This window comes from Scatophagus argus, chromosome 4 (genome assembly GCF_020382885.2).
Source record: "Scatophagus argus isolate fScaArg1 chromosome 4, fScaArg1.pri, whole genome shotgun sequence".
Lineage (NCBI taxonomy): Eukaryota > Metazoa > Chordata > Actinopteri > Scatophagidae > Scatophagus > Scatophagus argus.
Genome location: NC_058496.1, coordinates 26,722,258 through 26,746,031, shown reverse-complemented (window position 1 = coordinate 26,746,031; position 23,774 = coordinate 26,722,258). Strand labels below are relative to the sequence as shown.

Sequence of the window (23,774 nt, the reverse complement as noted above, 5' to 3'; positions counted from 1 at the left end):
ACACACTCTCACACTCACACCTAGGGGCAATTTAGAGTAGCCAATTAACCTAATGTGCATGTTTTTGGTATTGTGGGAGGAAGCTGGAGAACCTGGAGAAAACCCACGCAGGCACAGGGATGGATTTCACAGTTTTAAAAGTGCTACAACTAGACAAAAACACAGCTTGATCAGATTTTTCTGTATTTAAAAGGACTATCCTATTTTTTTTACCAATATTTGTACTAATATTGTTTTGAAGGACTGTTGTGACAGGCCTACAGGAATACCAAGCTCTGTGCCATCACATGCCACATCAGTATTAGGGCCAGCTGTAAATGTAAGGCTATAAAATATATCCGGTTGTTATCATATCAGACATTAAGTGTACATGTATTCACCTGCTTCCTAGGTGCACCTTTTGAAAAACACTGATGTCTTGGCAGTTTGTTCAGCCACCATAATTTTTTATTCACTTTTGTGAACATATTCTGTTGAGAACGCAGGCTGCCTTTTAGTTCTATACATTTTGTTGCTTTTCTTTGTGGTTAAATTTAGCATGCTTGCGTCAATGTTTGGTGTCAAAGTGTCGTCGTCTATGCATGATAATGTGCTCCATAGTATAGCACAAATCATCGTGCATCGTGCACAGTAATACAAGAGAGCGAGACATTCAAAAATATTTATAGACCTAGTACATGAAGGGGGTCATGAACGCAGTCGAAATTACAATCACAACCACGCTCGTAGAACAAGAAGAAAACCAGAGGGCGGCAGTAATGCAACTCAAAGGCAGTAAAACACCTAAGCGGGATGGGAAAGGAAGACGAAGAAGAGGAAGAAGGAAAAAGAAGAAGAAAAACCCATGGACAGACGTGTGTTATAAAATGGGTAAGATTAACTTTATTTAAGGATAGGACAGGACTATACTGTACTTCAGTACTTCTGGTGTGGGTCAGCACAGTTGCTCCGTGGGTCGCCCGAGAGGAACGCTGTAGGGAACTTTAGCCGGTGTGGGACGATATTCAGACACCTTAATTTAGCGAGCTACAGTTAACTACAGTTAATTCGTGATACTTGCGGGCTTTTGAAGACCCATTGTTGACGACGTCGCCTCTATCGCACACACACATATACATATATATAGATGTCCTTGGCGAGTATTTCTGTATGCTGTCTTTCCTGTTCCCTCGCGTCTCACTTTGTCAACCTTAGTCTGTTGAAGGGGCCTCACATGTGTGTGTGTTTCAGTCAGTGATGGGTTAAATGCAGAGAAGTCATTTCCCAGCTTGGGATTGATAAAGTAAATTGTATCTTGTTAAGGTTACTACAAACACACACATACCCTCAATGCATAGGACCCAAAGGATTCAACATCCCGATGCTGGTGACCACACAATACCCCCAGATGTCCTGCGTCCCTTCCCCTGACAGGTTGTGGCTTCCAGGTGGGTGTTTCTGGTCTGCAGTGTTTAGGTGAGCAGTGTGTTTCAACATCCACATGATTCCCACATGTTTCCTTGCATATGGCTAATTTTTCATTCACTTCATTCATTTCATCTGTCAGTGGTTTTGGTTTTGTGGCTGATTGGTGTATATAGCACCAGCTTACTTACTTACCAACTTATGACGTTGACATGAGTAAATTCTTCACAATAATATCATCTCAGTGCATATAAACTTTATAATGTGAGGTTATTATATTAAATATTTTACAGTATGTATGAATATATTAGCCAAGATTTGCTCTTGTGTCTACCTAAGTCTATAAATGATCTATAAAGATACAATGATAGAAAGTATCGAAGGCAGGCCTTAAATCTGAAACAGCTAGGCCACTGGCTACACCACTGTAGCCACTGGGAGTGACCACAGCAGTCCTATTCACTTAGTCACGATGACTGGGAAAGTGGCTTCAGGAAGTCAGTGATTTTGGAGGTTCTGACATTTAAGTGGGTGGGAGTAAGAGAGGACAGTAAGATGTTGGGTATGGCTTCGTTGTGGTGAGGCAGTGACATCAGACATAAGAGAAGGATCATCTGCTCAGGGCAGTGAGGAAATAATTGGTTGTATTAAAATGTTCACTTTTGTTTAAACTTTGAAAAAGGAGTTGATTCATCTCTGTAGATTTCTGAAAGATATTTCTATTAATCATTGGTAGTCTATAACATCTCCTTGAAGTTAAAAGCTCAAATTCATTGTGCAGTGGATAAGAAGGGTCATTATTAATTGTGTTTGCTTTATTGAGAGTTCTTCATACATGTTAGTTAGCAACCTTTATGGTTCCCCCACCATTTTGGAGCTCTGTTTACTGTTGCAGTTTGTTCCTCCTCTTGATGTCCAGATCACCAGATCGATAGATAGATACTTTATTGTTCCCTGGTTTTTTTTGTTTTGTTTTGTTTTTTTACCATATCACATGGTCATGTTAAAAGATAGGATGCTTTCAACCAAGCTCTTTTATACAGTTTTCAGGATATTTTGGCTCACTCCAAAGTTGTAAAGTTTGCGTAGCAAGTGGATATGTTGTGCACATTTCTTAAAAATTAAAATCGTTGACTTCCTCAGATATTTGCCCATTGATCATTATAGGGTGTACTGAAACTTTGCTGTTTTGTATAATGAGCTCTTTTGTCTTACTGACATTTATTTCTAAGGAGCTTTCTAGGCATCAGTTCTGAAGAGTTGACACATGATTAAAATAGCAACACTCACCCTCAGTGTCTTCTTTCTGCAGTGGGGCAAGCAGAGCCACATCATCAGCGTATTTAAATAGACCAAAATTAACATAATTGATCTTGAACTCATTTGTGTAGACAGAGTTGTGGGTGTTCAGAGAGAAAATCTCTGATCCAATGAATAATTCCTCCACTTACCCCTAGATCCCCAAGTCTCTATGCATGGTGATAAAAGCAGAGTTAAAATCAATAAAAAGAACTCTAGCATAATGGGTGGAGACTTGGTGTTTTGGTAGAGTGTTAAACAAGGTTACAATTGCATCAAATGTGCCTTTCTGTTTTTTATATACAAACTGTAGCTGGTCTAAGCAGCTAGATACAGTGTTATATATCTGCTTAGAGCTAGGTTTAGATATTTTTTCCAGCTTAGATACCTGGTTACCTGTAAAACAGAAATAGTATTCTAATAATGATGAGATATAACATTACAAGTCACATGCATTTTTGTCAAATGAGCCAAGGCAACACTGCAACAGTAAGATGAGATTACTAAGATAAGAACTTTATTGTCAATGTGCAAGTGAAATGGCCTGAAGCAGGCCTATAGATGCCTATTTAAAATAAATAAAAAATAAATATACAAATTGTTGACACTATACACCACAATATACCGAAATATATAATGAATAAGAACTAATTACTATACACAAAGCAAAGGTGTAAAGGTATAGATGCAAAAATATCTAATAAATAATAACGTAATACTAGATACTCAGTAGAAAGAGTAGATATGTCCAATAAATGGCAGCGTGAAGTGTTCACACAGAGTAAAATGTCAATTTAATGAGAGAACAGTAGTGCACCAATTAGAGAACTATTATGAAGAAGATATTGCATTTGAGGATTTGCATCTTTATGTATCTTTATGTATAATGTATTTGTGTGACATGTTCCTGGTATTAGGTTGTAGTATATTTGTATCTGAGATGTATTTCACACTTTGTACAACAGAGACTTAAATGCTATACCACAGCTTACCACATGGGCATACTTTAAGTGATTGCTAAGGTGTTAATATTTGATATCTGGGTGTATACCATATTTACCCAAGGCTGATAACTAAGTCAACTGAACCCGAAACACAAACATGCTCAGTCTACCCTTCAGGTTCTCTAGAGGAACCACCTGCATGGGCTGGTAAATTTAAGGTATTTACTATTGGTATTAGTATCTAGCTCTTGAACTGAAACCCACACCACATCTACTCAACTAATTTCTTCTAACTAGTTCATCAGTCAAATAAAATGTGTATCACCGCTAAACAGTAAGCTAATTAATAAACATGTATGATATATTTCTGGCATAGTTCTGTTTAATACTTATAATAAATAATGCAGTTGGCAGTGTGGAGTGATAAGTGCAGTGGCACAATGGTTGGCATTGTCACCACATAGCAAGAAGGTTAGCTCAGACGGTGATCTTTCTTTGTGGAGTTTGTTTGTTTTACCGGTGTTTGTGTGGGCCATCGAAACATGTTTGTTAAGCCCCTTGCACAGATGCAGTGTCACCCTGAAATTTCCCAGGCTTCAACCAGAGGAGTTGTAGATGTGAAAGCAAATATCAGAATCAGTTGGCCATTTAGAGAATTCAGAGCGAGTGTGTGTGTTGATGATGCCACTGGCTTAGAACTGGAGGTGGTCACTGGGTGCTGCACAATAAGTGCTCTCTGCTCATAGTACTTAGGATTTGTTAAATGCAGACTTGGAATTTTTCAAATGCTGAAATGGATTGATGATAATGAGTGTTGACCTGTTCCCTGTGTGTCCACCACAGAGACCAGCAATAATGCCACAACCCAGAATGATGCTGGTGGTTACAGGAGATGATTTCGGCTATTGTCCGAGGAGAAACCAGGGGATTGTGGAGTGCTTCCAGGCTGGAGGGATTTCCAATGTGTCACTGCTGGTTAATGCATCTGCTGCAAAAGAGGCAGTGGATCTGGCTAAAAGGTAGTGAAGGTGCTGAAAAAATTCTGTATCCTTAAAATCCTAACACAATTCAGATCTCTAAAAACAGCTAGTGGTGATATACGGCGGGCTTTGTGTCTGTTTATTGGTTTCTTAATCCCTCACATAACTCAAAAAAGAAGAAGAATTTATTATTTATTATGTATTATTCTTTATTTTTCACATAGCATATTAGTCACGCTGAGACATATCCAGCTCAGCTTCAGTTAATTTTGAAAACACTTCATATTTTATCCATCTAAGACAGTAACTGTAACATTTTGTTAGTAGGCTATATCAGGTTTATTTCTGCAGCCCCTCTGGACCATCAGAAGTGTACAAACTAGGAATACACAATATTTATTTCACAGATGAATTACCAGCTTGGTAATGGCAAAATTTATAGTTTCGGCTTTCAATGGTTCTGCAACTCAGATAAGACCAAAACCGGTTTAGTGCAGTGTTTCTCAAGCTTTTTGAGCCGCGGCACACATTTTACATTAGAAAGAATTCACGGTGGGCCACCGGGCAAAAATGTTTGGATCAGATCACACTCTCTGTCCCCTACCCTCGTTTTCTTGAAACTGAAAACTAGTTGCGCTAAAAATGCACTGACAGTGAAAAACATAGACATGGACATAAACATGATGAAAAATTACTGGCATTGGAAATTTTGAATGTTAAATAAAACAGAAATGTTAAACTTAAAGTCACTGAAAATATGAAAGTAAAAAAGGCTCCTGTACACTTGGGAACCTGGTAAAATATGTCTTTGTTAAGAGGTTGAATGAATTTTCAACAATTGTTGTATTTGTTAATCTAGTATTAATGGAATTACCCACCTCAGTTGTATATGTGATATTCTCTATTTTCTGGATGTAAAAAATGAGTATCTGCTGGGCATTTGCTAAGATATTATAATGTATTTATTAGATTGCTGTGTTCTGCTACTTCTGACAGCAATCCCCAGTCTAAATTACAATGGAAACATGAAGTGGATGTACACATAACTACAACACAGCGGATTGCAGCACTTAAAATGGTTCTAAAATTTCAAATTGTGTAAGATACAAGATTTAGTAAATTGTGCCTTGCACACTGAATAGATATTGAAAGCCTGTTATGTCTTCTTAATATAGTTATCAAACCCTGTCCAGTAAATTGTACGCCAGATGTGAAAATAACCACTGTGCAACCACAAATTGTACAAAATTTTATAACATTGGCCTATCATCCAAGTGGATCATGTGGTTGTTTACTAAACATTCTTGTCAGACATTTTCAGTTAGAATCATATGAAATGATAGAATTTTCTCTTTTTCTATCAGGCACAACATCCCCATCGGTCTCCATGCCAACCTGTCAGAGGGCATTCCAGTATGTCAGAGTCTCCAGAAGGCCTCCACATTGATAAACCAGCATGGCTTCTTCCATGGGAAAATGGGCTTTCGTCAGGCCCTGGAGGGAGATCAGCTCAGCATGGAACAGGTACACTGCTCCAAAGTCCATGTTGTATACATGTATTAATGAGCCCATAATCCTCCACCAGATCTGGTACAGTGAGTACTTAGTGTTCATATTGTAAATAGACAGATTTATTGAATTGCGAACACGATGATTTGGTTTGATTTATTCGTGGGGATCTGCGGTAAAATTGAGAGTGGATTTTTTAATTAACTTCACTGTGAACTGGATTGAACTGACCAGTTTGAATTAAACAACATGGGCTCATTCTTGAGCAGGTTGAACTCTGGGACTGTGGGCCTAACACACACACATTGCTTGTTTTTTGTTTCAATACACCTTGAAAAACTGAAATGTGGTGTTGATTATTTATGTTGCAATGCTGCATATATATTCTATGTTCATATTCTATCTATGTTGCATTTTTAGGCGTTTACTATTTGCTTTATTGTTTTTATATGGTTTGACTTTAGTATTTTCTTTCTATTTTGCAATTATTATTTGTATTATTTGTCAGATGTGACTCTGAGTAGCATCAGGATTTTCTAATTTATGCGTCAATGTTATGTTGTAGAACAAAAGAGGACTCCAAATAAGCAGACGAACAGAGGCAAAACTAAAGTTAAAGTGTGTTTACTTAGTCGTCTATTCAAAATACAAATAAGTGAGAGCCTGACTAGATACCACTGAGTAGACGGTATAATCTGGCAAAGTTGGAGAGGGAGAGTCGGCCTTAAATTAGTCACAGGAGCAGAGTGGATAATGATGTTGATGAGGTGCTCAGGTACCACTCCTTTATGTGAATAGCATAATAAACCTGCGATAAAAGTTGGCGAAGCCCCAGAATCTCTGTATCTGTTTCCGGGTCTCTGGTGTGGGCCAACTGGTAACGGAGATTACAAGTACAAGATTAAGACTTTCAGAGTGAGCTCCTGTTGATGGTTTCCTGAAAAAGTTAGCTTTAATGGAACAGTACTGTGTGTCCAATAAATGCCTGTTCAAAGCAGTGGCTGGCATGGGTGTAGACAGTTCTTCAGACTCCATCAGACAGGTATCAAATATAACACTAAGATCTAACAGTACAAAGTACAGAGACAAGTCCTGTGTCTTATGCTGTTAGGTCACCTGTAACTTTGACCAGTGTAGACTCTTTGAGATACAAGGTGGCAGCACACAGTAGTGCAGCGGCTTCTCGCGCTCCCCGGTTTAAGCCCCCTTTTTGTACTTTTTGTGTCGGTCAAAAGGCCAGCTCTACCTGTCTCGTTTGTGTGAACAAGCGTATAAGGTACAGCCAAGCCAAACTTTTTAAAATAAGGGACGGTTAGAGCTCCATGACCGCAACGACAACAACAACAACAACGGCCCCACTCCAACTCAGAGCCTCGCTGGGCAGACTGCAGCTCCTGAGAACACCGGACTGGCGTAGCAGGCTACGCCGGACGGAGAGCAAGAGGAAGCGGTGTGCGCGGAAGCAGAAGAGGAGCTAACGATTCCATCCCTGTTCCTGTCCAATTTTCGCTCTCTGGACAACAAAATGGACCTACTTCGACTGAGGCTGGGCGTTTCACGTGAGATGAAGAACTGTGCGGTGCTTTGTCTGACGGAAACATGGCTAAACCAGAACATGCTGCCTTCCGTAACCAGCTGTCAGGGAAAGCTCGCGGGGGCGGACTATGTGTCTACATTAACAAAGGTTGGTGTACAAGCTGCCTTAAGGTTAACAGCCACTGCTCTGAGGTGATAGCGTATATGACTGTGAAATGCTGGCCACACTATCTGCCTTGGGAGTTTACGGCGGTGTTTGTTATGGCTGTTATAGCTGCGCCGGGTGCTAATGCTAACGAAGCGCTAAGGGAGCTACACAATAACATCAGCTCGCTTCAGAACAAGCACCCGGAGGCTTTCTACGTGGTTGCGGGAGACTTCAACCATGTAAACCTGACAGACACTCGTTTGCTGTGTGTGTGTGCACGTCACTTGGGTGGGTTAAATGCAGAGCACGAATTTCGTTGGAGTGAGTTCCCTCCAATGACAAAATATGTCACTTTCTTTCTAAGTTTTACCAACATGTCACCATACCAACACGGGGAAATAACACGCTGGGCCTTGTTTACACAAACAAACGAGACGCATATAGAGACCCAGAGATGCAGTCCCTGCACTACAGGACTGTTTCCAGCGCACACACTTGCAGGTCTTCAGGGAAGCAGCTGTCCATGAGGGAGAGGTGGACCTGGAGGACTACTTATCTGTGGTCCTCAGTTACATCTACAAGTGTGCAGAGGATGTTACCAGTACCAGGACAGTAACCACCTACGCAAACCAGAAACCCTGGCTGAACACGGAGGTCCGGTCTCTGCTGAAGGCCAGGGATCAGAATCAGAATCAGAATTCCTTTATTTATCCCCGAAGAGAAATTCTTTTTCGTACAGACATTGCACTTGCAGTTTTCCCCACCAAGAAAGATAAGTGAAAGATATAAAAATAGTATAAACAAAGATAAAAGATAAGTATAAATCTAAAAATACAGGTATTTACGTGTTAAAAATTTAAAAATACAGGTTTTTACATGTGTGAAACAATATATACATGTCACAGTGCAGAGTTTAACAGTGTGATGGCGACAGACAGGATCGTTTTCCTGTGTCGGATGCTGCGTTTAGGTCAGGTGACAGACTGGCACTCAGGGCGGCGAGAAGAGAGCTGACGGCAGGAGTGAAGAGGGCCAAGACCGCATACGCCCAGAGGATCCAGGGACACTTTGCATCCAACGATTTACGGAGCATGTGGAGGGGCATTAAGAGCATCACAGACTATAACACCAAAGATGCACAATGCCCCAGGGACGCCTCTCTGACTGAAGCTCTCAACAACTTCTTCGCCCGCTTTGAGGACCCAGACACCCCCCTCAGCACCTGGTGAAGAGCCCCTCAGTGTGACCCCAGAAGAAGTGAGGAGGACCCTCCAGAGGATAAACCCACACAAAGCTACAGGTCCCGATAACATCCCGGGGCGGGTGCTGAGGGGCTGTGCACATCAGCTCACAGAGGTACTGACGGACATCTTCAACACCTGTCTGAAGACCGCCACTATCATCCCCATCCCCAAGACCTCCACAGTGACGAGCCTGAATGACTATCGGCCAGTAGCGCTCACTTCGATAGTCATAAAGTGCTTTGAGAGACTGGTCATGGCCCGCATCAAAGACTGCATCGACATCACTGTGGACCCACACCAGTACGCTAATAGGAAGAACCGATCCACAGAGGATGCCATATCTTCTGTGATCCACACAGCTCTCACCCACCTAGAAAATAAGGACTCCTATGTCCGTCTGCTCTTCGTGGATTTTACATCAGCTTTCAACACAGTGATTTCACAAACACTGATCCACAAGCTCAGTACTCTCGGACTGAGCTCCACCCTCTGCAACTGGGTCCTGGACTTCTTGACGGACAGGTCGCAGACCGTGAAGATCCATGACATTTCCTCCTCCCCCATCACCCTCAGCACCGGCTCTCCCCAGGGCTGTGTGCTGAGCCCCCTCCTGTTCACCCTGCTAACACACGACTGCTCAGCGCAACATCCGAGCTGCCTCATCGTGAAGTTTGCGGATGATACAGCTGTGGTTGGACGCATCGTCAACAGTGACGAGTCCGACTACAGGCAGGAGGTGGAACACCTGGAGGGTTGGTGCAGAGAAAACAACCTCTGCATCAACGTGAAGAAGACCAAGGAGATGATTGTGGACCTCAGAAGGGGAAGACATCTCCCCCTTCCTCCCCTGTACATCGGAGGGACAGCAGTGGAAGTGGTCTCCACCTTCAGGTACCTGGACATCCACATAACGGACGACCTCACCTGGAGCAACAACACTTCCTGCCTCATCAGGAAGGCACACCAGCGGCTCTACTTCCTCAGGAGGCTGAGGTGTGCCGGACTGGGGAGCTCAGTCCTGACATCCTTTTACAGATGTGTGGTGGAGAGCGTCCTGTGCTCCTGCATCACTGTGTGGCACGGCAGCTGCTCTGCGGCAGAGAAAAAGGCTCTGCAGAGGGTGGTGAAAGCTGTACAGAAGACTGTGGGACACAGCCTATCCACCCACCACCACAGACATTTACACCTCCAGGTGCAGGAAAAGGGCCTCCTGCATCATGATGGACCCCACCCACCCCTCACACAAACTGTTTGCCCCTCTCCCCTCAGGCAGGAGGCTGCGGAGCATCAAGAGCAGGACCACCAGACTGAGGAACTGAGACTGTTGAACTCTGGAGGACCTCTGTAGCCCCTGCTGCTACTCCATCCCACACACACACATCACCTTCCCTCTCCCCTCCCTGACAACCACCCATGAACATTGCACAATGCAGCCATTTTGCACAGCACTATGCACTGCTTGTTTCATTTGTACTATTCCTTCATTTGCACAACTCCGCAATACCACTGTAAATATTGTTGCCATCCCACTGGTTATATCTTTTTATTCTGGTTGTTTTTTATATTTATATAGTGTTGTTTTTATATTTATAGCATTCGGTATTTGTAGGTTACTGGGATTATACTGGGACCAGGGAAACTAATTTTCGTTCCACTTCATGTTCCTACATGAGTGAAATGACAATAAAGCTCCTTAAATCCTTAAATCCTTGAATCCTTGAATCCTTGTTATGATCCATTGAAAACCTGACTCTAAATATTCAAAGTGTTGTCTTGTATAAAGTCACATAACTGATTTCTGGGGGTATTCTGTGGTCACTGGCATGGAAATGTTGGGTCCTTTGGGTCTTGTGCATCTGACGCAATACGCTCACTGTGAGTCGGAGGAGGAGGATTGTGAAGCTACATTGAAGAACTGCGGTACAAAGTCTGTTAATAGAGGCACATTTTTCATATCTTGTAGAGATGTACTAACTCATGATTAAAAATCTTGAAGCATCTGAGTTGGGATGGGGAGACATGTTAACGGTTTAGATGAAGAAATGATTGAAGTTGGTGAATGCCAATGATAGATAGAGATAGAGTCCTATGTTAAACCTAGTCCCTTATGATTTACTTAAGTTACTGAATGTGGTCTGAACAATCACATCTCAAATGCATCCTCAGTTCACCTTGGGTGCATGTACTGTACTTTGAGCTGTCCACTGGTGTCTGTACACATGTAATACCAGGTCAGAACAGGACCAAACAACTGGATTCAGTCCATAGGAGGCTTCTTGGTAATGCTGTTTTGCAGCATAGACTGCAAGTCAGATGCAGACATTGAAGCCCTACACACAAAATAAACCAAGCTAGGACTCAACAGAGAGAGTGTTTGGTCCTTGGATAGCACCTGGTTTCAGTGATCTTTCAGGCTACTTCATTAAAGAGTATCTAGACTTGGATGCTGAGACAGATTCTCGATGGGGATTAGTCCATAATGAAGCCTGTTAGACACTAATATTCAGATGTGTTTTTCCTTCCCAGGTGGAGTTGGAGTTGAGAGCCCAGGTCCAGCTGTTCAAGGAATTGACAGGTCACCTGCCTCAGCACATGGATGGACACCAACATGTCCATGTACTACCAGGTAATGCAAAGTGGCTCATTTAAATCATCCATTTTCTATACCGCTTAACAGTCATTGTCACATGAAGGGGGCTGGAGGCTGTCCCAACTGACGGGTGAGAGGTGATCGTAAGGCTGACACGCAAAGACAGACAAGCACACACTCACGGGCAATGTAGTGTAGCCAATTAACGTAATGTGCATGTTTTCGGAACTGTGGGAGGAAACCAGAATACCTGGACAAAACCTACACAGGCACTGGGAAAACATGCAGCTCAGCACAAAAGGGCCCAGACCAGGATTCGAACCTGGAGCCCTTTTGCTGGGAGGCAACATTTCTAACCACAGCACCACAGTGCCACCCTAAGTTATTATTGAAGGTTTTGCAGGTTTTGAGTATGAGTATAAAGTTGTGTGAACTAAAACCTATAGTCCGTTAAATTTGAAGTACTACTACTAATCTGGTCGATTTTTCTTGATTGGACAATGAATTAGGTTTGATCAACAAAATCGCAGAGAAATGGCAACAAAAGTGGTTCTTAGAATTTCCAAAAGGATGATATTTTGTTTGATCTACAGTCCAAAATGCAGTGAACACTCAATAATATAAAAAACAACAAACACACGTACACCCATACTCACACAATGTAACTAAGAAGTTGTGGGTTTAGGGATTCAGCTTCATCTTGGTGACAGAGAAAAAAAAAGAGGCCAAGACCAAACATCACTTGTTCGGTGAAAAATATATTTTGCACTGAAAAGCAAAGCCCTGGCAAATAATACCATGAAGCTAGCACATCTATAGGGGCACCAGAGCACCAAACACTCAGGAACTGTCATAATTGTTTTCTGAATTCTAGTCAATTTAGTTACATTGAAGAAAAAGACGTGTCAAACAAGGCGCTTGAGGCGTCTTGTGCTGTGTCACTGCTTGTGGCTAAGTTGTTGCACATCGCAAGAGCTCGTTCTCCCTGCAGCCATAGTTTGGGGCAGTCGTGGATCAGCGGTTAGGGTGTCGGACCCGTAACCGGTGGATCGCTGGTTCGATTCCCCGTACCGGTGTCCATGGCTGAGGTACCCTTGAGCAAGGTACCTAACCCCCACTGCTCCCCGGGTGCTGCACACGGTCGCCCACTGCCCCGGGTTTGCTGTGTGTGTGTGCACGTCACTTGGGTGGGTTAAATGCAGAGCACGAATTTCGTTGGAGTGAGTTCCCTCCAATGACAAAATATGTCACTTTCTTTTCTTTCTTCTTTCTTTCCATTGAAACTATGATTCACTAGAAAGCAAATACTTTTGGACAAGTGGTGGATAAAAAGAAGCACGTAGGTCTGTTTGCTTTGTAGATGAAACTACAGATGTTTTTGGTGGGCTCAGCTTTTGTTGTTTGTGCATTGTAAAGAATCAGTATTGTAAAGCAGCATATTTGGTTTGGCAAGGACACTTTCACATTGTAAACAACAATCTGGAGTTAAACATACATTCACATTTGTATGGATGGTGCGGCAGCACTGATGCAGAGATTGCATTGGCTACTTGGGCGTGTGAAGAAGGTAACCTGACATAAAGGGTATGTATGTACTGTATTATTCACCAGGAGGCACTTGCAAACAAATGAATGAGCCCCAAGTTGAGTGCTGTTCTGGATGATGCAGTCAAGGTAATTAATTTCATTCAATCAAGGACATTGAATCACAAGTTGTTTCAAAGTGTTTGTCATGACAGCAGGTCAAAGCATGAGCAGCTACGGCTTCATGCAGATCTCCACAGATGTCTTCTGAAAAACACTACTGAGAATGAACTCCACAGTGAGGTATTGCCCCCCCTTGTGGCTTTGTTTGAGGATGCAGATTAGGCTGTGTGCCTGTCATATCTTGTACATGTGTAACTGTAAACTGAATGACCTCAACCTGTCACTTCAAGGCGAAGCTTCACATATCCTTCACATATGTGACAAAGTGAATGGATTCATGAAGAAACCACTGATATTGACTTGAATTAAGTCCTGTGGTGAAAATGGTGAAAGCATCTCTCTTCAGGCTTGACACTGATTTGAACCAGTGATACTGATTTTGAAGCAAACTCAGAAAAACTGTGCTGGGTATCTGGTGGTTTTTTTCTTTGATTGTGCAATAAAGAAGACACATGCTGAAAAGTCATTGACAGAGAAAATTCACATCATTGTCATCATTATTGTTCACTGTCAAAGGCATTCTACAAGTGGAAAGATGAGGCTGGGTGTAGCAGCTGTGGCAACACTGCACAAAGTCTGAGGTGTCATTCAGTCTAAATCAGGTCTTGGAGCAAAAACATCAGTACTCCCATTCGTTTTGAGTGTGAGAAATGTGTTTAGGCTGCATTGGTGTGGACCATAGCTTTGTTACTGAAAGAAACACTGAGATTCTTTGGTTTTTTAGGCCGCATTTTCTGTTTTAAGGCCAAAACAGGAAGTCTTTTTTTTGCTTGGTTTAAGTGTATGATTCAATGCAAAACAAGTAAATGCTGGGAAAGTTCTGAACTGAGAGTCAAGTCCTTCACCTCAGTCAGTGCCCCAGAAGAATAATACCATGGACAGTTTCTTTTTGTTTTGTGTGAGTCGACGGCTGGGTTTACGACTGGAGGACCTTAAAGCGGATTAGTTGGCACAATTTTTCGGGTAAGCCTTTTTGATTTTTAACCTTTAAAACCACTGCTGGTATGTTTAGATCAACCAAGCCATTGTCATGTTAGCTTGTATCAGTGAAATAACTATGGATCGAATCGTACCTTTTTTATTTATGAAACATGGTGACAGTCAATTCAGCATTATTCACGAACATCATCTTGTGTGTCCCTTGGTTATAACGTCAGTGTTGGTCGAAACAACAAGAAGTTAAAAATGCACTAATACCGCCTTGTTACATTAGGCTGCTCTTGCTTTTATACCGGTTGTTTTTATTCTTGCGCTCCACCAACTATGTTTTGGTTACATACAAAAGACATAGCATTGGCCTCTAGGTCATATGTCAACCACGCAGCTATAGAGCACTGGACAGGGTCAGACATGAAACTTAGCTTATGACCAAATGAAAATTGATAGGCAAATGTACTGCATAAAGGTGTGAAGTCATACCACTTTTGAGGCGTTGCAAGTACCCTTCATGTTTGGCTTCAATGTTAGAAAGCTCCCCAAGACCATGTCCTAAAGCACACTAATACGTAGCATTAGCCTATCCCTTGTAGTTCAGAAAGAAGTAGATTTTCTGAGACTAGTTTGTTGTCCAGGGGATATTGTGTTCATACTTTTAGTTTTTAGTTTTTTTTGGTTTGACCTGTTAGTTGAAAAAGATTTTTTTCATGTCCATCCACAGGCAGTATTCCTTAAAGATGACCACACCAAGTTGTGGTGCCAACACGAAGAATGTTCAACACCATTGACATGAGTAATGATAATGACAGTGAAGTATACAGAAGGTATTATGGGGATTATGATAGCAATATTAGTAACAATAATAATGGTAGCAGCTGCAGCAGAGTAGCCCTATGACCCTATGACCAACCCAATGTCTACTGTTGACATCTGCCTGTCATTCTTCTGTGCACCGACTATCGGTGGGGTGGTTCTCCCTTGCAGACCAGGTCCTGCTCGGGGTTTCCTCCTGTTGGGGTGGGGGGGTGACATGAAAAATACATGAATGATACAGCATTTCATTATAATTTCAGTCTTGTGAAATGTTAAAATCATATTGAGGTGGTATGGAAAGTGAAACTGAACGGATGAATGAAAATTTAAAATTTTTATGAGTTGAGATTTTGTTTTATTTGTCTTTTTAGTAATGTTGTTCTCATGTTATTAACTGCTTTCCTGCCTGTACAACATCCATTGCACATCTGCCCATCCTGGGTGAGGGATCCCTCCTCTGTTGCTCACCCTGAGGTTTCTTCCATTTTTTCCTGTTAAAGGTTTTTCTGAGAGTTTTTCCTTAGTCGATGTGAGGGTCGAAGGGCAGAGGATGTTGCTGATGTTATGTTAAGCCCTTTGAGACAAACTGCTTGTAAAAATGGGCTGTACAGATAAAGTTGTCTTGTCTTGTCTAGTAATAGAATTAAAATAGATTATGACTACACAGTATTCATGGTGATTATGACAACAATAGTAGTAACAATAATAATGGTAGCAGCTGTACAGAGTAGTGATAGAATTAAAATAGATTATGAATAAACAGTAGTAATCGCAGTAAGTTTCGAGCAGGACCGCAGCAGGAGGTCCGACCAAAATCCATGGGAACCTGCAAGACAGAAAGAAAGCACAAGGACTCCAGGGAAGAAGTTGAGTTAGTAATATGCATTAACGGAACATAAATGTGTGCAGAAGGAGAGGGAGAGGAAGAAAGAGCTCAGTGCGTCATGGGAGGGCCCCCGGCAGTCTAAGCCTATAGCAGCATAACTAGGGGCCGGCCTAGGCCAGCCCTAACTATAAGCTTTATCAAAAAGGAAAGTTTTTAGTCTACTCTTAAATGTAGAGAGGGTGTCCGCCTCCCGGACCGAAACCGGAAGATGTTTCCATAGTAGAGGAGCTTGATAACTACAGGCTCTGGTTCCCAATCTACTTTTGAGGACTCTAGGAACCACAAGTAGCCCTGCATTTTGGGAACGCAAAGCTCTGGTGGGATAATAGGGAACTATCAGCTCTTTAACATAGGATGGTGCCTGACTGTTCAGGGCTTTATATGTGAGGAGAAGAATTTTAAAATCTACCCTGAATTTCACAGGTAGCCAATGTAGAGAAGCCAGAACAGGACAAATATGATCTGTCATGCTGGTTCTTGTCAGTCGTGCTGCAGCGTTCTGGATTAGCTGGAGAGTCTTATTGGGGCAGCCTGATAGAAGGGAGTTACAATAATCCAGGCTGGAGGTAATGAATGCATAGACAAATTTTTCTGCATCTTTCTGACTCAGGATTTGCCTAATTTTTACAATATTGCGGAGGTGAAAGAATGCAGTCTTTGAAATATTCAATATGTGTGGGTTAAAGGACATGTCCTGGTCAAAGATTCCTAAATTCCTTACAGTGGAGCTTTAGCCACTGCCAAGCAATCTAGCATTGCTATATAACTTGATAATTTGTTTCTAAGGTGTTCAGGGCCCAGAACAATAACTTCAGTTTTGTCTGAATTTAGAAGTAGGAAATTGCAAGTCATCCAGGTTTTATGTCTTTAAGACATGCCTGAAGCTTGACTAGCTGATTTGTTTCATCTGGTTTCATTGACAAGTACAATTGTGTGTCATCCGCATAATAATGAAAATGAGTGTTTCCTAATAATATCATCGATGGGGAGCATATAAAGGGTGAGTAATATTAGCCTGAGGACAGAACCTTGGGGAACTCCGTGACTAACTTTTGTGAGTGTGGACGATGTGTCACAAGGACAGAGGTAAGTCCCTCGTCTGATGCCAGTAGGAGGTCATTTGTGACTTTGCCCAATGCCGTTTCTGTGCTACGATGACCTCTAAAGCCAGATTGAAAATTCTCAAATAAGTTATTATTTTTAAGAAAGTCACATAGCTGATTGGCTTTGTTCTTTCAAGGAACTTGGAAAGAAATGGAAGATATTGGTGTATAGTTGCTTAAAATCTCTGGGTCAAGTGTGTGTTTTTTAAGGAGAGGTTTGACTACAGCTACTTTAAAGGACTGGGGTACATAGCCTGTTATCAGGGACAGATTGATCATGTCTAATAGACAGGTGCTAAGTAAGGGTAAAGCTTTTTTGAGTAGCTTAGTAGGGATGGGGTCTAAGAGGCATGTTGTTGGCTTGGATGAATATTTAAGTGAATATAGCTGATGAGGGTCAATAGGAGAAAAGCAGTCAAGATGCTTATCTGTTTCTACTGTTGTTTCTAAGATTCCAGTGTTTGGATGTCAATCTGTAGGTCAGTAGGTGTTGAATTTTGTCTCTAATGTTTAAAATCTTGTCATGAAAAAAGGTTATAAAGTCATTGCTGCTGAGGGTCACAGGGATACAAGGCTCGATAGCACGACGGCATCAGGACATGATACTGAAGTAAATGACAATAGAACTGCTTCTTTAAATTTGGCCACAGCACTATCAGACAGGTATCTAGTGTAGGAAGGGAGCCTTTGCAGACGTAATCTATACAGGTATGTAATATGCTGTTGGTTTGTACATAAAGTTAATACATGAGCATGATGTTACTGTTAATTTGCAAAAAGAAACAACAAGACTAACAACAATAATAATAATAATAATGATAATAATAGTAATAAGCTCGAAATCAGATCTCCCAATCCAATCCCCAATCCTCACATAATTCTGAGTTGTGATGGTAATCTGGGGGCGGCACGGTGGTGCAGTGGTTAGCACTGTTGCCTCGTAGCAAGAGGGTTCCAGGTTTGAGTCCCGGTCTGGGCCGTTCTTCACGTTCTTCAACAAAACTCCTATTTTGATGTTGATAATGAACAAAAGCTGCTGAAATTGTGAGTAAGCTAGTTTGCAAACTATTCTACAGTCAGATGTTCTGTTGTCTGATTTTGCTGGTGGGCATAAATACAGCACAGTAATATTCTATTCATAAAGTACAACCAATAATAATGTTCAATCTTACTTGTGAAAAGTAATCCTCTGAGCCCTGTTTTCAATGGTCCGCCGATTTGTACAGCAATATGCCGCACAGTGCTCAGGCATCTTGCTGCTGTGGCAGTTTACGGTAGAATGACCGGCGTCTACTCTTTATTATGTCTATGCACAGCCCCTCTAAGGACAGCCTGTCCACCCCCTATTAATGCCATTGTACTGAAAATTGGCTGCAATTTACCTAGAGGACACTCGTGAAGTAGTCCGCAATTAGCGGGAGTGAATGGACCTAATTGGCTAAAACAATTGTTTATGCCCACTTCTAGACAAAAAAGCCTAAATTCTATTTTAGCTTTTGGAAATGTCAATTATATATCAGAATTGAAAAGAAAAAATACTTGCTTGTTCATTTTTTTTACAGGACAGACAGATTTGCTCATAAAGCAAAAACATTCTGCTAATGCTGATTGGTCGGTTAAAGATTTAGGACTAGCCATGTTACGCTAGGGGGGCAGTGGTTAGCACTGTCGCCTCATAGCAAGAGGGTTCGAGGTTCGAATCCCGGTCTGGGCCCTTCTATGTGGAGTTTGCATGTTCTCCCTGTGCCTGCGTGGGTTTTCTCCGGGTACCCCAAAAACATGCACATTAGGTTAATTGGCTACTCTAAATTGCCCCTAGGTGTGAGTGTGAGTGTGAGAGTGTGTGGTTGTTTGTATTTGTGTGTTGGCCCTGTGATTGACTGGCGACCAGTCCAGGGTGTACCCCGCCTCTCGCCCGTAGTCAGCTGGGATAGGCTCCAGCCCCCCACGACCCTGACGGATAAGCGGTATAGAAAATGTATGGATGGACTTTGACTAAATTTCTCATTATGTCATGTTGTATGTGTGTTAGTGGAGCCATTTTAAAGTAAATTTTACTGCACTTAAGTAGATGCACTGCCAAGGAGGTCATGTTTTCGGTCTAGATTATCTGTTTGACTGTTTGTCAGCAGAATCACAGAAGAACTGTTTACCTGATTTTCATTAAACTTAGTGGAAGGGTACAACATGGGTCAAGAAAAATCCCATTAAAATTTGGAGTGGATCACATTAATGAGACAAATTAGTTTTCACTTTCATGAATAAGATTCACTTGTTGGCCCCTAGTCTCTGGCTCAAGAGAGCAGTGGTACTTGATTGAGCTAGAGGTAGCAAAGTAATGAACGAGATATATAAAATCTTTCTAAAGTACAAGTACTCCACATAACCCTGTTGAAAGGTGCCACATTGCCAGATTTTGTTTGAATTCCACAATTTTTTTGTTTGAATTCATCCCCCTGTCCCAACTTTTGGGACAGGGGGATGATATTGCAGACATGAATATTTGCAAAAAACAAAGCTTATCAGTGTGAACATTAAATATCTGGTCTTTGTACTGTATTCAATTGAGTATAGGTCGACAAAGGGCTCATGAACTGATGATGTACTGTGTGTTGCAGAGGTGCGTGAGGTGTTTGCACAGGTCCTGTCAGACCTCAGGATTCCATACACTCGTGTTCCAGTGGAGACAGGTTTACACAGCTGCCCGTGGCTGCCAGCTCACCTCCACAGGTTTTATGCACAAGTGGAGAAGGATGCTCTGGACTCCATCCCTGTCTTCACACGCTACAGAATCAGGTCTGTTGGGGCACATGTGTGTGATTGTAAAAACAGTGACGTGTAACTAGAATTTCAAAATAAGGGCACTTCTTAAAGACGGTGATGTCATGTCATCGATATGTCAAACCAGATCGATGGATCGTTAAAACCCCTGGTACTAAGAGGAAATCAGTGTAGTTCTTGAATTTCCCTTGGGATCAATAAAATACCCTTCTATCTAGCTGAGTTGTTGCATAGCTGCTTCACTAAAACAACATTGCTGCTAGTGTAAATAAGAATTCCTTAGTGGGGATCATGTGCCCCCCCCCCCCATATACAGTAAAGAATATGTTTAATGTGTTCTCCTGGCTTACTCTGTCTGTTGTTATTTCCTTTTTTTTTTTTCCAATGTATTTTTGTTGGTTTAGGAAAACATATGAGCATGTTGTTACTGTTAATTTGCAAAAAGAAACAACAAGACTAACAACAACAATAATAATAATAATGATAATAATAATAATAAGCTCAAAATCAGACCTCCCAATCCAATCCCCAACCCTCACATAATTCTGAGTTGTGATGGTAATCTGGTGATCTGTAGGGTTTTTTAATTTGGTCAGTCAGTGGATGTGAACAAACAGAAAGCAGGATCGGCAGCCCGACATACATGTTTTTTTTTTGTTGTTTTTCAGATAGCGAAGGGAAGATCAAATGTCAATAGAAGTTTAGGATGTCATTTTAATTTTTTTTACCCAATCCGTTAAAAAATTTGTCAACATATGATATATATATCTATATTTTTGCACAGCTCATTTTTTTCATTGAGTTGACTCTCAGTCATAGTAGAGCATCTTGTTGTGACTACTGACTACTGGTCTCCATGACAATCTGATTAATAGCAGCTGGGTTGCAGTACCATTTAAGTGTGAGGCACAGCATCTGAACTCCTATCATTATTTAATATCCTATTTTCTTCTACACATCTCAAAGATCAATGACAATAAAGAAGTGACCTGGAAATCTCAAGCTACTGGACACTATTTAAAAGGAAATATAGGCTAGAGGGACCAGTACAGTCGCAGTGACATTTCCAAGCTGGTGCGGGTTGTTAAATTAGTGAAAATAATTTATTTGGGTGGGTGGCCGATGAATGATTTATGTAAGCACGGCAATACTGATGAGTCAATCTGCAAATCTGTAGCTGATGAATTCCACGGCAGACTTTGTGTTAATGGTGACAATCACGGCGACAGTTGTCTCATATGAACACATCCACAGGTTCGGTGTGCCTCAGTAAATCTCTGAATGTGCTCATCTCCTGCGTAGAGAGGCTGTACTTTCCTGTATTATTATAAACTGTTAGTCACTGTGGCTGCTTTCTTGTACAGTAGGCCATTTTGATGTTAACGTTTGCTCCCTGTGGTGATGTAACATATTGTGAAGTTAGGTTAATGTTAATAAATCTTAAATATAAGTAATCCTTGTCATTCAATTTAATCTGTTCTAAATGTGCATATTTTCATATTATACAAACAGAAATTTAGACAACACACCTTAATCCCCCCACACAGGTAACAGGACAAGTTAGACGCCATAGAAATCATCCCACCTCTGCCATTATCGAGGAGCTTCCAATCCCTTAAATGCTCCTTAAGGAGATGCGCAGCAAGTAGAGACAGCAACACTGGTAAAATATTCATCTCAAAATTACAGTACCCTCCATTTTGCACATTGTGAAATTATTATTGTGACATCCGCCATAATCACCAAAGAGCTTCATGTACTAACATTGCTAAACCTCAAGTTACATTCATTCCTGCAAAGCGAAGTGATAAGAAAGCATGGGAACTACCCATTACAGAATTGCTGTACTCAAAATATTTTCCTAAGGTTGGCAGGTCTGCATTAAGTATTATGTTAGAGGTAGTGTGAACAGGATCTAAAAATTCTAACTTGCGTTGGTATATGTTTTGTTAAATAATCATTTATGTCAGTCTTGTCAGTCCATAGCTATAGCATTTAGATGGGGTTCCCCGCATAGGCCCTCACCGTCCATTGCACTAAACACAAACCAGGGTCTAAACCTTTTCTGTGTCCACAGGTGGCCAGACATGTACCTGGGACTGACCACCATGGGTCAGAATATGTCCATACCCAACCTGCAGAGAGCCCTTAGCCATGCCTTGGCTGCAGGGCTGTCAAACATTGGCTCCAGTGGCGGAGAAGGCTCTAATCAGCCTGTGGTTACAGCGGAGCTCATGGTTCACCCAGGTTACCCCAGTCATCCCCAGGAAGGAGGCTGTGGAGAGGGCCCTGATGACTTCTCCCAGTCAGCTGACAGACAGCATGAGTTGAGCATGCTCAAAGACCCGTCCCTGCTGGCCCTCTACAGCCAGAAGAGAGTGCAACTCTGTGCCTTCAAAGACCTCTAAGTACTGTATAGTATAAAATGACAATTGGTTTATACTGTATATGTATACTGTAGAACTATGTGCGTGCGTACGTGCGTGTGTGTGTATGTATAAACAACACAACAGTGTAATGTTGTTTTCTAATGAACACTACTTCCCATAAGCAGGACAGTTTAAACGCACTCAGCAGATTTAAGCTGGTGCTTTGAGTGGAGTTGTCTCTCCATTTGGCACATTTTGTCCTTTTCACTGTGCTGCAGCAAAGCGGGGCCTGTCCTATAAATGAAAAAGTCTGTCCATAACTTAGTGAGTAAGTGAGTGAAGTAACATCTTTGGTTTGTAAGATGTTGGTTCCCTGTTGGCCATTATTCTTTTAAAATGAGTAGGCGTGGAAAGTCCTGAATTATATGCTCTGGAGGCTTTTACAGCAAGTTGACATTTCCTTTACTGAAAGAAACAAAAAATCACAGGGGTTTTCTTTCCAGGTTTTGTAAGCCTTAAAGGGGATAAATGACTGTGTGTCTCTGCACTTAAAAGGGGTTATCTGACAAACAAGAAAACAATAAAGCTTTGTTTCTGTTTTTCTGCATATGTATTCTTAACGGAGCGTGACACTTGTGGAAGAACACAGACTCAAAGGAAAAGTTAAAAAAACTTTGTTAAAATTTAAAATTAAGGTACGTTTTAAGAAATTTGAAAATTAAATTAGGAAACATTTTTATCAGAGATGGTAACGGTTATACCTTTACCTTCACCCGGCCGACTATCAGCAGGATAGTTCTCCCTTGTGAGCCGGGTCCTGCTCAAGTTTTTTTTCCTGTTAAAAGGGAGTTTTTCCTTGCCACAGCTTTATTTGTATAGTCCATTTTTACAAGCAGTTTGTCTCAAAGGGCTTAACATAACATCAGCAACATCCTCTGCCCTTCGACCCTCACATCGACTAAGGAAAAACTCCCAGAAAAACCTTTAACAGGGAAAAAATTGGTAGAAACCTCAGGGTGAGCAACAGAGGAGGGATCCCTCACCCAGGACGGGCAGACGTGCAATGGATGTTGTACAGGCAGGAAAGCAGTTAGATTAGATAGATGGGGAATGTTCAGTCAGAGGAGAGCTGATGGAGGGAAAGCAGAAGCAGCAGATTGGTTGATGAGCAGAGACGGCAGACAGGGTAGAAGCAGAGGGAAGGAAGTGATGCAGGTGGAGGTTGGTGCTGGTGGATCGAGCTCTGGAGAAATCTGTGAAGACACAGAGAGAGTACGAGACAGTAAGGCCAGACTACACAGTATAACAGATGAAGATAGAACAGCAAATGTGTAGGAGAGGAGAGGAGTTTGCTAAAGTAAATTCAAATGTTATTGAGTTAAATTAAAGATTTCTATAGATGATTATTATGGAGATTACAAATTGCCTCGTGGACCAGATAGTAAATTTGTCAATCACTAAATTCCCTCAGACATTATTCCAGTGTCTGATAGTATGGACAAGTTAGTAAACTGAGATGAGAATA

The 23,774-nt window shown here is 41.6% G+C and overlaps 1 protein-coding gene across 8 annotated transcripts; it reads left to right on the top strand.

Moving 5' to 3' along the window:
* The first annotated feature begins 701 nt into the window (after positions 1–701).
* Positions 702–22,856, top strand: ydjc (YdjC chitooligosaccharide deacetylase homolog). Of its 8 annotated transcripts, none has more exons than XR_006843143.1 (7): positions 702–870; positions 4,491–4,666; positions 5,992–6,151; positions 11,591–11,690; positions 19,718–19,895; positions 21,428–21,543; positions 21,958–22,090. XR_006843143.1 is itself a non-coding variant. In XM_046386086.1 (7 exons), the coding sequence occupies exons 3-7, from the start codon at positions 4,503–4,505 to the stop codon at positions 22,286–22,288; spliced, it is 933 nt and encodes a 310-aa protein (XP_046242042.1). In that variant the 5' UTR covers positions 752–870; positions 1,338–1,427; positions 4,491–4,502; the 3' UTR covers positions 22,289–22,856. The 8 variants fall into 8 exon arrangements, 7 of the variants coding, with proteins under 7 accessions (XP_046242037.1, XP_046242042.1, XP_046242044.1 ...); XM_046386086.1 differs by lacking the exon at positions 21,428–21,543 and adding an exon at positions 1,338–1,427 and having other exon boundaries at positions 752–870; positions 21,958–22,856; XM_046386088.1 differs by lacking the exon at positions 21,428–21,543 and adding an exon at positions 1,338–1,455 and having other exon boundaries at positions 752–870; positions 21,958–22,856.
* Positions 22,857–23,774: the final 918 nt, after the last annotated feature.